This window comes from Ailuropoda melanoleuca, chromosome 4 (genome assembly GCF_002007445.2).
Source record: "Ailuropoda melanoleuca isolate Jingjing chromosome 4, ASM200744v2, whole genome shotgun sequence".
NCBI classification, from domain to species: Eukaryota; Metazoa; Chordata; class Mammalia; order Carnivora; family Ursidae; genus Ailuropoda; species Ailuropoda melanoleuca.
In genome coordinates this window covers 49,677,714-49,691,028 of record NC_048221.1, presented here as the reverse complement: position 1 = coordinate 49,691,028, position 13,315 = coordinate 49,677,714, and the positions used below count along the sequence as shown (strand labels likewise).

The window sequence follows — 13,315 nt, the reverse complement described above, 5'->3', positions numbered from 1 at the left end:
CTCTCTCCTGTGACTTTGGCCTTCTTGTCGTCTTTGCCGCGGTCTTTCCCCATAGTCAGGCAATGGTGCAGCCCGACCTCAGGTTGGGCACCATATTAGGACAAGGAGAGGCGGAGGAGCCCTTCGTTTCTTCCGGTTCTGCGCCCCTATCCTTTCTCTCTGGGCCCCTCCTACTTGCAGCCCCTGGGGCTCGGCGGGACTAACCGCCGGGCTGAGAACTCGGTTGTCGAGCCCCGCCCCCAGCCTCGGGCTGTTCCCCAGAGTAGGTCTGAGGCATATCCCCCCACGCCCGCCGCCACCTGCAGTGGGCTCGCTCGGGGCCTGTAAACTCTTCCCCGCAAGCAATATTGGGCTCTCCCTCGCGTCTCCCACCCCCGCGTCCTCTGCAGGGGGCCCGCCTCTAGCCAGTTCCGGGGCGGTTGCTCCCACCAACCGGAACTCCCCGCCCCCTCCCGTGGCCTGGGGGCCGTAGAAGGCAGCAGGAGGCTGCTGTGAGGAGGTAGAGGGGGCGGGGGCCGCGTTAGGGGGTCCCTAGAGGACGGGGACCCTGAAGGCAAGTCACTGGGGCGACCCACGGGAAGGGCCAGCCATTACACAGGCGCACTTCTATGCCAGGCACTGAACTGGGCTCTTGACGAGCATCCTCTCTTAATCCTCAGAACATCCCGGGGAGGTAGGTACTATTGTGATCCCCATTTTACAGATTCAGACTTCTTATGGGGAAACAGACTCAAGATTTCTTTTGTCCCCATTTTGTAGATGGAAAAACAGAGACTCAGGAAGGTTAAATAATATGTTCAGAGCTACATAAATAGAGAATGGTAAAGGCTGGGCTTGAACCCAGGTATGTCTGGCTTACCAGCCCACATTCTTAACTACTGTCTGGGGCAAAGAGAAGCGACAGAGATGGGGGGGAGTGAGACAAGGAGAAGCTGGGAGGCACAGAGAACATTAACACTGTGAGAATGGGATGTTCGGAGCTCAGGGGCTTTGCAGAACCCAGGAGTAGAACGGAAAAGCATCAGGAAGATAGGGTATAGTATATCACGGAAATTAGTGCCACAGACTCACAGCTACCTGGATTCAGATTGCATCTTGATAACCTTGGGCAGGTACCCACCCTTACATAGTCCGAGTTTCCTTATCTGAAAAGTGTAGATCACCATGGTTTCTTCTCACGGGGTTGGGTGAGGAATTCAGTGAGAAGCCAGTAAAATGTCTGTACCTAGCCTGATACACAGTAAGTGCTCTGTGAGTAGGAGCAGTGCCATCAACCTGCCAATAAGGTACTGAAGCCAGGCTTTCTCCTTGAGTCTGTCCCTGGATGGAGGGAGCTCTTGGACTTTTCTTCTGCCAATTTATCTCCTGTCAATGGCTCTCTCCTCTCCAGTTCCACAGGGTCCCGCATCCTGGGCCATGAGTGAACTGAAGGACTGCCCCTTGCAGTTCCATGACTTCAAGTCTGTGGACCACCTGAAGGTCTGTCCACGCTACACGGCCGTGCTAGCCCGCTCTGAGGATGATGGCATCGGCATCGAGGAGCTGGACACTCTGCAGCTGGAGCTTGAGACCCTGCTTTCCTCTGCCAGCCGGCGCCTGCGGGTTCTTGAGGCTGAAACCCAGGTGATACCCTATAGAGAGGCTATCACCAGGGGTGGACTATAACGAGTTATGGGATGGGTCATTGAGTTAGCCCCACCCGCTAAGCGCTACAGGAGCTTAGAGGGTTAAGGAGAGACCCAAGCTGGGCTCGTGTGACACATAGAATATACAAGAATGTGCATGATCCTTATAAATTGCAAGATTTCGAATTTACTAAGCATTGATTGACCCCAACCCCATTATGTTCTGGGTCCTGTACTAGTCATGAGAGAGAGGTAATTAGAACACTTCTGGCCTTCAGGGAGTTTGCCAACTAAAGGGTGGGGGATGTCAGACAAATACCAGGTGATGTTGTATTATGGTTAGAAGTACTAGGGGATCTGGATTGAGAAGAATTGGATTTAAATCCTGGCCTAAGCACTTGCTTAGTGTTGCTGTTGTCCTAACTATGTGACTTTGGGAAAGTTGCGTCCTGTCACTGAACACCAGTTCCCTATCTGCAAACTGGGATGAATATTAGGAGCTACCTTTGAGCTTTTATGAGGTTTAAGAGAGGTTTTTTCGCAAAGCCTCAGCCTGATATCTGACACTAAGTATTTCAGATGTTAATTACTGGTACTACTCTTGATTATTTCTGTTCACTACGTAAACATCCCCTGAGCCCTGTTGTCAGATGCTATGCCAAATCCTCGGGAACAGAGATAGTTAAGGTGAATTTCCTGATCTCCATTAGCTTATAGTCTAATTGAAAAGACAAGGTATGCCGTCCATTCCAATATGATCAAACAACATTTAGGCCTGCAGTGGAGGTACAAATTGTCAAAAGACCCAGAGAGGACCAAGATGCCATTTTAATTGGACCTCAAAGGTTGATTAGTTAACTTGTGGTCCCTTGGAGTGCACTGAAGCTTTTTGAGCAGGGCTGTGGCATATTCATTTGCATTTTGGCATGTAAAAAGCAGGGTAACTGATGTGTAGAAGGCTTCCCAGTTGTGCTGACATTTGAAGTGAAGGTTTGCTGGGAGGTTTGTTTGCATTCATCAAAAAGTTACCAGCAGCATATTCCAGGGCTAACATACACTGGGGCATGATCATTTGTTTGACCTAAACACTGTGCGACTGGCTTGAATGATACAGAGGTAAATCAGTACAGACAAATGGAATGATGAGAAGTATATGAATAAAGTCCTGTGAGATAGGCACAGAAAAGAACTGAGTTTTGAAGGATGAGTAGGAGTTTACTAAATAAAAAGGGGATGGATAAATAAAAAGACTTTGGAGCCTTCTCAAGTTCTAGATCCTAATTCTTCACTAGGAGAAAAACTTGTCCTATGACTTCCTTTCTCCCCCTCAATGATAGTCTCTGTAAATTTCAGATCCTCACTGACTGGCAGGATAAGAAAGGTGATCGACGATTCCTGAAGCTGGGTCGAGACCATGAGCTTGGAGCTCCCCCAAAACATGGAAAGCCGAAGAAGCAGAAACTGGAAGGGAAGGCGGGACATGGGCCGGGCCCTGGCCCCGGCCGGCCCAAATCCAAGAACCTTCAGCCCAAGATCCAGGAATATGAATTCACTGATGACCCAATTGACGTGCCACGGATCCCCAAGAATGATGCCCCCAACAGGTCTGGGCCGGAGAATATAGAGGGGCCTTGGATTTCAGGCAGTAGAGGCTTTGGAGGGGCCTGGAGCTGAGGATGGTGGGACAGGAGGTGCCCATTCAGGATCTGCTTCTCCCTGCAGGTTCTGGGCTTCTGTAGAGCCCTACTGTGCTGATATCACCAGTGAAGAGGTACGCACACTAGAGGAGCTACTGAAACCCCCAGAAGACGAGGCTGAACATTACAAGGTAGAAACCCTGGGCCTTGGTAGACAGGGTGGTGAACAAGAGGGCTCAGAGGTGCCTCCTAAACAGAGATCCCAAAGTCATGTATCATCTTCCTTCCCCTACTCTGCCCTACTCTGCCCTGCTCTGCCCCTTCTCTGCTCAACCCACCCAGATACCCAGGCTCTAATTCTCAGCTGTCTTCTTGCATTGCCTCCTCTCTACCCCATCCAAATGATCATATACATCCTAAGGCATCTACTTCAGTGATGCCGTCCTTTGTCCCACTATCTCTGTCACCTCTGCTTTGATTCAAGCCTTCATTAGCTTTCACCCAAATGGTCTCTTAATACTTCCCTGCCTCCAGACGGACTTTTTGTTTTCTTTTTTTGATATTATAAAAGTTTTCTTATGATGTAAATAAAACTGGTTCGATTAAAATGCAGAAAAGGGTTGGGAACACTCTCCTATAGGTCAGCTGTTTTTGGGTTTTTTTTTTTTTTTAAGATTTATTTGATAGACAGCGAGAGAGGGAACACAAGCAGGGGGAGTGGTAGATGGAGAAGCAGGCTCCTCGCTGTGCAAGGGCTTGATGGCAGGACTCTAGGACCATGACCGGAGCCTAAGGCAGATGCTCACCAACTGAGCCACCCAGGCGCCCTGTGGGTCAGCTGTTGTGATCGGATGTGACACGGCCCTGCTCCTAGGCCTCCCCTTGCTCCCGCACAAGATGGAGTCCAAGCATCTCGGTCCTTGGTGACACAGCCCTACTGCCCCTCTCCAGTTTCCTCAGCCATGCCCCCTTGTCACTGCTGCATTTACTAGCCCTGCCAAGCACCTTGCTCTCACCCCAGGCCCACCCAGGCTCCTTGCTGGTCTCTGGGACTCTGCACATGCTCTTTTTCCCTTAGCAAACTGACTCATCCTTCAAAGCACCGATCCCTTGTTATCTCCATCAAAACACCTTTGCAGCCTCTCTGCAGAAAGTTGTGCCACAACACCTTGACCTACTGCTAGCATTTCAGTTCTTCGAATTTTTAATTAATTTATTTGAAAAAACATCATTTGAAAAGGTAATCCATAGAGGCAGTAGTAAATTCAGGTAATACAAATGAGAATTTTCTCTCCTGGCACTGAGGCGCCTAGGTCTCTTTAGGGACAACAGCTATTACCTCAGATGGTCCAGGTACATACACCATTCTGTACCCATATCTTGGAAATTGTTCCATACTGGCTCCCATATGTGTCTTAGTTGGTTATGTACCTGTCTCCCTTACTAGACTGTGAGCATAGAGATATTTATCTCCTTTGTTTCTTCCCACCTACTCAAGGCACGGGCCTTAGCCCTGGGGTCAGTACTTGGGAGACAGATAAGTGAAGGAATGAATGATGAGCCTACTGGCAGTGCCCAAGTTTACAGAGAGCCCCTACTCACCCTGGGCATGGCCTCCCAGTGTTTACCCCTTTTGGGCCGGATGGCATCTCCCCACAGATCCCACCCCTGGGGAAGCACTACTCCCAGCGGTGGGCACAAGAGGACCTGCTGGAAGAACAGAAGGACGGGGCCCGGGCAGCAGCCGTGGCTGACAAGAAGAAAGGCCTCATGGGGCCACTGACCGAACTGGACACTAAAGGTAGGCCCCTCACCTCCCTGCCCACCCCAGGCCAAGACTTGAGTTCCCAGTTCTCAACCCACCTGTCTACCATTTCTCTGCCCATGTTAGATGTGGATGCCCTGCTGAAGAAGTCTGAGGCCCAACATGAGCAGCCAGAAGATGGGTGCCCCTTTGGTGCTCTGACGCAGCGCCTTCTCCAGGCCCTGGTGGAGGTGAGCACCCTAACTCTAAACAGGAATTATGCTTACTTTCTGTTTTAATGTTTTATTTTGCGTTGAAGTGTATCATACATTTAGAAAGGTACATAGATCTTAAATGTATAGATTGATATATTTTCACACACGAGCACACTTGTATATCTGGCCTCATGATCACAAAATAAGGCATTGCCAGTGTGCTAGAGCCCCTCTTCTGCTCTTCCCAGATTCTATCCTCCCCCAAAAGTAGCCACTACACCACAGTTACTTTTGTTGAGTGTTAGCTGAGGGCTGAGCCCTGTGCAAGGGGGCTTTCCACACATCCTCTTGTTGGAGGCAAGGACAGTTGTTAGCCCTGTATTGCATACTAGAAGATTGAAGCTCAGAAAAGGGAACCGTTTGCTTGAGGTCATACAGCTAATAAAGAGAAGCAGGGCTCAAACCCCAGGTCCAGAGCGCCTTTCTTTATGCCGACTGTCTGGCCTTAGGCACATCCCCTAACCTTATTGAGCCTTATTTTCTCCCTAACTCAAAACACATAGTGTTTTTCTCTCATGTAACAGTCTGGGGCACATGTTCCGGGTTGCCTGAGGTGGGAGTGAGGGGAGATCTCAGCCCCACACCATTAGACAAGGGCCCTAGCTGTGGTGGCTTTGCCACCCTAAACGTGCACTCTGCACAAGGTCTTTCTGGGTATGCTTACTACTCCAAGCACACAGAAAAAGAGCAAGGAGGAATGTGTGAAGGACGGTTTATGGGCCATGACTGGCTGTGGCTCTTATCTCTTCTGATCACTTTCCACTGGAGAGAATTTGTCACATGACCACATCTGACTTCAAGGGAAGCTGGGAAGTATAGGGTAGCTGGGCAGCCATAAGCTGAGCTGCAGAGAGGTGAGAATGGCTTTTGGACAGCCAGCAGGCCCTGCCACGATGTGCTTAGCACAGTGCCCAGTACAATGCAACTGCTTAACTCTTTTCTTTATTGTTGTTGAGTATTATCATTGCTCTTCTGTGCTCCCTTCTTTTGGTGTCGGTACAAAAAAGGGATTTCTAAAATGATCAAAGCTTTCTGGAATCAGTTTGGGAAGGTGTCCCAGAGGTATGGGAACAATAAAAGAGTATTTCTGGTCTGTAAAGACTGAAGACTCTGACTGCAGTTTAGAGAGGAGCAAAAAAATGGAAATACTATGGCTCTTACTCCCTCCATCCCATTTCTGTGGTCTTTTAGGAAAATATCATTTCCCCTATGGAGGACTCTCCTATTCCCGACATGTCTGGGAAAGAATCGGGGGCCGACGGGGCAAGCACCTCTCCCCGCAATCAGAACAAGCCCTTCAGGTGAGTGACAACTCTGTCATATCCTGCTGTCTGGCCCATCCCTCTGTTGACTTCTTTCCATCCCTGCATGGGAAGGTCTTTGTTAAAAGAGAGGTGGAGGGCATTTTGATGAAGCCCAGTGAAAGTTTCAAACATGCATGCTGGCCCAGCATTTCTGCATGCACAGACTTAAGTACGGGGTTGTTCCTCATAGCCCTGTTCGTACTGTAAATGATCTAAATGGGGATTGGTTGGCTAAATAGTTGTAATTCCATATGATGAAATAACTTGTAACTATTAATTGTCTTAGAGAAACCTACTTAATTGACGTGAAAAGATGTAAACAATAGAGTGTTAAATGGAGAAAATGTCACTCGAGCACAATACAGGTTGATTCTGTTTTTACTCAGCATATATTTACATGTGTGCACATAGGGAAGAAAACCTAAAATGTGTAGTAAAAGATTGGAAATAACATGTAAAAAAATCTGTAATATATATAGTATATAAGTAATATATAATAAAATATATTTTTGTATGTGTAATGTTAATAATGAAAATAATAGTAATATTTTCAATAGTGACATAAAATAATAGTGTTTCTCTCTGAGTTGTTGGCATTACAGGTTTTTCTGTATTTTTTGACGGTGGATATGTGTTGGCTTGTGTTTGAAATAAGACCAGATGTGTCTGTCTCTATATTTTTTCCCAGCATTTTGAGCAATAATTGATACATATCCCTGTATGAGTTTAAAGTGTACATGTACAAAACGTGTATATGGTCTGATTCACGTATGTTGTGAAATGATTACCACAATAGGTTCAGCTAACATCCATCCTCTCACGTAGATACAATAAAAAGAAAAGAAGAAAAGGAAAAATATTTCTCCTTGTGATGAGAACTCTTAGGATTTACACTCTGTATCATACAGTAGTGTTAGCTACAGTCGTCGTGTTGTATAGAACATCCTGGGACTTATTTATTTTACAATTGGAAGTTTGTACCTTTTGATCACCTTCCTCCAGTTCTCCCCCCCTCCCCCGACTCTGGTAATGGGAAGTCTGATCTTTTTTTCTATGAATTTGTGGGGTTTTTTAGATTCCACATATAAGTGAGATGATGTATTTGTTTTTCTCTCTCTGACTTACTTTGCTTAGCATAATGCATTCAGGGTCCATCCATGTTGTCACAAATGGTAGGATTTCCTTGGTTTTTTAAGGCTGAATTATAATCTGTTGTATTTATATCACAGTTTCTTTATCCATTCATCCATTGATGGACTCCAAGGTTGCTTCCATATCTTGACTATTGTAAAGAATGCTGCTGTGAACGTGGGGGTGCAGATATGTTCTCCAGTTCGTATTTACATTTCCTTTGTACATACTCCCAGAATTAGAGTAGTTAGATCATGTGGTAGCTCTGTTTTTAATTCTTTGAGGATCTTTGAAGATCACACTGTGTTCCACAGTGACTGCACCAATTAACGTTCCCACCAACATTGCAGGAGGGTTCCCTTTTCTCCAGATCCTCGCCAACATTTGTTACCTCTTGTCTTTGTGATGATGGCCAGAGATGGTAACTCATGGTAGTTTTAATTTGCATTTCTCTAGTAACTAGGGATGTTGAGCATCTTTTCATGTACCTGTTGGCCTTTTATATATCTTCTTTGGAGAAACATCTACTCAGGAACTTTGCCCATTTTTTAATTGGGTGGGTTTATTGCTTTTGAGTTATATGAGTTCTTTTTATATGGTAGATATTAACTTCTCATCAGATATATTGTTTGCCAATATTTTTTCCCGTTCCATAAGTTATCTTTGTGCTTTGTTGATGATTTCTTTTGCTGTGCAGAAGTAACTTTTGTTTTTGTTTTGTTGCTTGTGCTATAGGTGTCACAGCCAAAAAGTCATTGCCAAGACCCATGTCAAGGAGCTTAGCTCTTAACATTTTCTCTGTATTTTTATACCTAGATAGAGAGGGGTGCCCAAAGAGAAAATAATGTGTTCGCTAACCTTGGGAAGCTCTCAGGGGTCCCCCCTCTAATCTGGCCCTTGAGCTAAGGACTCCCTTCCTCTGTAGTGTACCCCATACCAAGTCCCTGGAGAGCCGCATCAAGGAGGAGCTGATCGCCCAGGGCCTGCTGGAGTCTGAGGACCGCCCCGCAGAGGACTCAGAGGATGAGGTCCTCGCCGAGCTGCGCAAACGGCAGGCCGAGCTGAAGGCGCTCAGCGCCCACAACCGCACCAAGAAGCACGACCTGCTGAGGTGAGTGTGGGTGGGTGGCGTGGGCTGAGGAGGCCTAGGCCACTGCTGGTTGCCTTCTGGGGGCTTTACAGCAGGGTTCCCAAACCCAGCAGGGCCTCTAAGTCACCTGGAGAGCCTTGCAGAAAGTACCATTGCTGGGCACCAGACTCCAGGGCTAAGGCATCTGTGAGTTATTTATTTACCTATGGAATTGTGGTGAAAAAAAATGTAGTATAAAATGGATTCTTTAAGCCATTTGTAAGTGTACAGTTCAGTGGTATTACCTATATTCACATTGTTGTGTGATTTATTTTTTTAGTTTTTTCATGCTTATTTTCTTTTTTTCTTTTTTTTTTTTTTTTTTTTTTTTTTAAAGATTTTATTTATTTATTTGACAGAGATAGAGACAGCCAGCGAGAGAGGGAACACAAGCAGGGGGAGTGGGAGAGGAAGAAGCAGGCTCATAACAGAGGAGCCTGATGTGGGGCTCGATCCCATAACGCCGGGATCACGCCCTGAGCCGAAGGCAGACGCTTAACCGCTGTGCCACCCAGGCGCCCCTTTCATGCTTATTTTCTTTTTCCCCCAACATATTTTTAATGATAAATTTCATAAACACAGAACATCTGAAGGAGTAGTAGGATAAACACCAATATACTGCCTACCCGGCTGTATCAACTGTTTATGATTTCGCTAGACATCTGTGACTATTATTGGCCCTTCACTGGAAATTGCCCGGTATTTTAGTATCAGTTCTTTAAGGAATTGGTCACAGTATCTTTCATTTTATATTGACTCCCATCCATCTTGCCCTGCGTTGGTCATGACAAAAGTATAGGTGACGTCTGGAGGGAGATTATGTTAGTTGTTGCCCTTGGGGGGAGGTAGAGAAGCAGACTCACTGACAGGTGTGTCTTCCCCTCACAGAGCTCCAACAGGGCAGGGCACACTCATTCATTTGACCAGCTCTGCCTGTCTCTTACACATGGTGCTGGGGGCTAGGAAGAGAGGCAGAGCAAAGGCTTGTGGTCTGCAAGTGGGTCATTGGTAAAGAGGTGCACCATTAAGGGGAGAGGGAACTGCTGACAAGCTGCTAAGGGGGTACTTAAGGATAAGCGTGCACTGAGTGCCGGTGGTGTACCAGGGGCTTTATATATACCCTCGTGTTTAATCTTGACTACAGTCTGGGGGATAGGTGGTATTTTCCCTGTTTACTAGATGAGGAAGTAAAGGGCCAATGAAGTGAGTGCTCTCCTGAAGTTTATACAGCCAGTAAATAACCAAGCTGCAACTTGAGCCCAAGGCTAAATGCGAAGCCTCTTTCTAGTTCCCTTTCATGCAAGAGCAAGAAGAGAAAAATAATAGATGAAAGAGGTACCGAGTTGAGTGGAGAAGAGGGAGAGTGAGAGGGAGAAGCAAGGATGTGCAGATACAGAGGTAGTGGACCATGAACGAACTAGCTTGGGTTGTCAGAAGGCCAGAGTCCAGCCCTCAGTCCTGCTATGGACCAGCAGCTTGGCTTTGAGCAAGGTACCTTGTTCCTGAGCAGCGGCTTCCCCTTCTGGAAAATTAACAGGTTGGACTAGGTCAGATCTCTAAGCCACCTTCCAGCTCCACCAGTGGAATTGATAGGTCGGATTTCATTTCCAGGGGTTGGTTTGGCATCTTGTGTGCTTCATGTAGACTGCAGGCTGCCTAGACCCTTAGGTTGCTCAGGAACTTGGATACGGAAGTAAGCAGGTCTTCTGCTGACACTAGAACACCTTTTAAAGAAGATTGTTTGGAGCCAGCCTGCCTTAATTCAGATCTCCTACTCACTAGTTGTGGGATCTTGGGGTGTTTTTTACTCTCCTTGACTTCCTTTTTATCACTGGTAACATCAGGAAAATAGTACCTACCTCACAAGGTTATTACAAGGATTAATTCTGCTGACATATTTGAAGGGCTTGTGATTGTGACTAGCACGTAATACCATGTCAGTGTGGTTCAGTAACTTTGCATTTTGGTATGAAACGGTCCACAGGAGTGCCAGCCTGGGGTGGTGCGTGGGTTCAGGCTGGGGAGGGGGGCCCCTACTGTAGAGGTGGGCTTCCCATGGCAACTGGCTGGCTGGCCCCCACAGGCTGGCAAAGGAGGAGGTAAGCCGGCAAGAGCTAAGGCAGCGGGTCCGCATGGCAGACAACGAGGTCATGGATGCCTTCCGGAAGATCATGGCTGCCCGGCAGAAGAAGCGGACCCCCACCAAGAAGGAGAAGGACCAGGCCTGGAAGACTCTGAAGGAGCGTGAGAGCATCCTAAAGCTGCTGGATGGGTAGCCCTCACCCCTGCCTCAAGCTGCCTTCCCCTGGCCCGGGGGAAGGAGGGGTGGGAAGCCCACTTCCCTCTTTGGGCTGCCCGAACCATAAGCCTGTGGCTGCCTGTTAAATGTCAAATCGCAACAGTCTCTAGAGGACTGTGGCCTTTCCCTGAGGTCTTTTGGCCTAGCTCTGTACAGCCAGGACATGGGAGGCCCTGCTGGGCTGGCCTGCGGCCCAGTCTGTGCTTCCCCCTCTTTACTATTCCCCACTCCCACACCTCTGTCCCTCAAAGACTTCTCTCTTGTGGTTTTGTAAAGTGCAAACCTAAAAGTAAAGTGACTGCTGTGGTTTTTTAAAAAGTATCCAGAATCTTTGAATGTCTCTTATTGTGGGGTGGAAAAGAACTGGTGTGGTGGCAAAGGAGGGCATGCCTGGGGGCTCTCAGCCTTTGGCCATTCACCCATGTCATTCATTCAGGAAGAACTCCCTGGGGATACTTGTGGCTGCAGGTCACAGGATACCCTCAGCTGAAAGTGGATTCACAACAAAGAAATGTGTTGATTGGGGCCTTGGTGGTCCTGGGGTAGGGTGGCCTCCAGGGTTGCCAAGCCAGCAACTCAACAGGGCCATCAAGGGCCCAGCTTTCTCTGTAGTGCCCTCCACCATGTCAGTTTTTGCCTAAAATAGGTTTTCCTCCAGCTCTGCAGCCAGTAGCAGCTAACAGAGGCCAAATTGATGTCTGACACAGGAGAGGGCAGGAAGGAGCCAGCTGGCTTTCCTGGCCTACCCAAAAGACCACAGTGCCTTTCCCAAATACCCTTATGCCTCACTGGCCCACGCTAAGTCCCGCACATCCGTTCCTGAACCAGTCGCTGTGGCAATGGATGACTCTACTGGGTTGTAACTAGTGAGAGTGGAGTCTGCTTCCCCACCAAGCCCAAGGCAGTGGGGAGAAATGGGGGAAACCCCACAAAAATCTGAGTAGGAAGGGGAAATGGATGGTGGATAGGCCACCAATAATGTCCCTTCCACAACCTGGACCAGAAACTAAGCCTAGGCAATACAGATGAGCAAATATGCTCTCGTCCCTGCCTCAGGTTGTTCCCAGACTAGACAGGGAGTCGGAAAATAATTTGTAATTTACTGTGGGAAGGTTGAAGTCCACACGGGAAAAGGGAGGGGAAGGTCCCCTGAGGAAGTGACCTGTGAACTGAGCCATAAAGAAAGACGGCAAGGACAGCCAGCACTCTTGTATACCCAGTACTTCTGTTAAGAGAACTGCCCCTTCCCCATTCCATGTGGCTCTTGTGGGATTGTCAAACCAGGATGGATACATGACCCCAGCTTGGCCAGTCACAGCACCCCAAAAAATGGACATGTGACTTGAAGCTGGGCAATCAGAGGCCTTCCATAAGCTATTGATGCTGAGAGAGGAGGGTTTCTCTTTCGGATCAAAAGCCTTAGAATGTCATCTTAGACTACCTGCTGACCCACTCGTGCCATGTGGAAGAACCTGCCTGAGAATAAAGCCAACTCAGGCAGAGACAGGAGATGGAGAAGGAGACAAAGCCTCCGTGATGTAGCTGGAGCCGCAGGTCCTCCACTGGACCTTCCAGTTACATCAGCCCCCAGTGCTGCTTTTGGCTTAAGCTAGTTCCCTTTGGAGTTTCATCATTTGTCAGCTAAAAAAGGCCTGACTGATGAAGGTGGACTTCAGCGAAAAGAAGGCTGGAGGGGAGTTCTGAGACAAGACACAGAGGCCCTGCCTCCCACTAGGTGCAGAACCTAGCCGCTGCAGTTCTTCAGTAGCTCATGCCTTCTCAGAAGACACCTAGGCTTCATTTCATTAATTCATTAATCAAATTCATTAATGAAATTAAGTGCTCAGTAAATGTTAGCTCTGTACCAGGCGCTGTTCTAAACTCCTCAGTTCACCGAATCTCCTCAGCCTACCCTGTGGTAGGTACTAATATCCCATTCACAGATGAGGAAACTGAGTCTCAGGTGATTACATACCTCGCTTGGTCAAACAATGGATAAGTGGTTGAGGCAAGATTCAAACTTAGCCCATTTGACTTGCAGACAGAGCCCCTTCATTATGCAACTCATTGGGGCTTCACTCCCTTAGAGCCAATATGAATGGTACTCCTAGGTTTGGGCACTGCACAACCTGTGCAGCCATACATGGCAGCACTGCTTGCAGACCCCTTGC

General features: G+C 47.8%; 1 protein-coding gene across 2 annotated transcripts; it reads left to right on the top strand.

Moving 5' to 3' along the window:
* The first annotated feature begins 132 nt into the window (after positions 1-132).
* Positions 133-11,465, top strand: TADA3 (transcriptional adaptor 3). Of its 2 annotated transcripts, XM_002925031.4 has the most exons (9): positions 133-673; positions 1,391-1,623; positions 2,979-3,229; positions 3,348-3,453; positions 4,922-5,063; positions 5,154-5,257; positions 6,473-6,582; positions 8,642-8,827; positions 10,929-11,121. In XM_002925031.4, the coding sequence occupies exons 2-9, from the start codon at positions 1,417-1,419 to the stop codon at positions 11,119-11,121; spliced, it is 1,299 nt and encodes a 432-aa protein (XP_002925077.1). In that variant the 5' UTR covers positions 133-673; positions 1,391-1,416. The 2 variants fall into 2 exon arrangements, with proteins under 2 accessions (XP_002925077.1, XP_034514624.1); XM_034658733.1 differs by lacking the exon at positions 133-673 and having other exon boundaries at positions 1,417-1,623; positions 10,929-11,465.
* Positions 11,466-13,315: the final 1,850 nt, after the last annotated feature.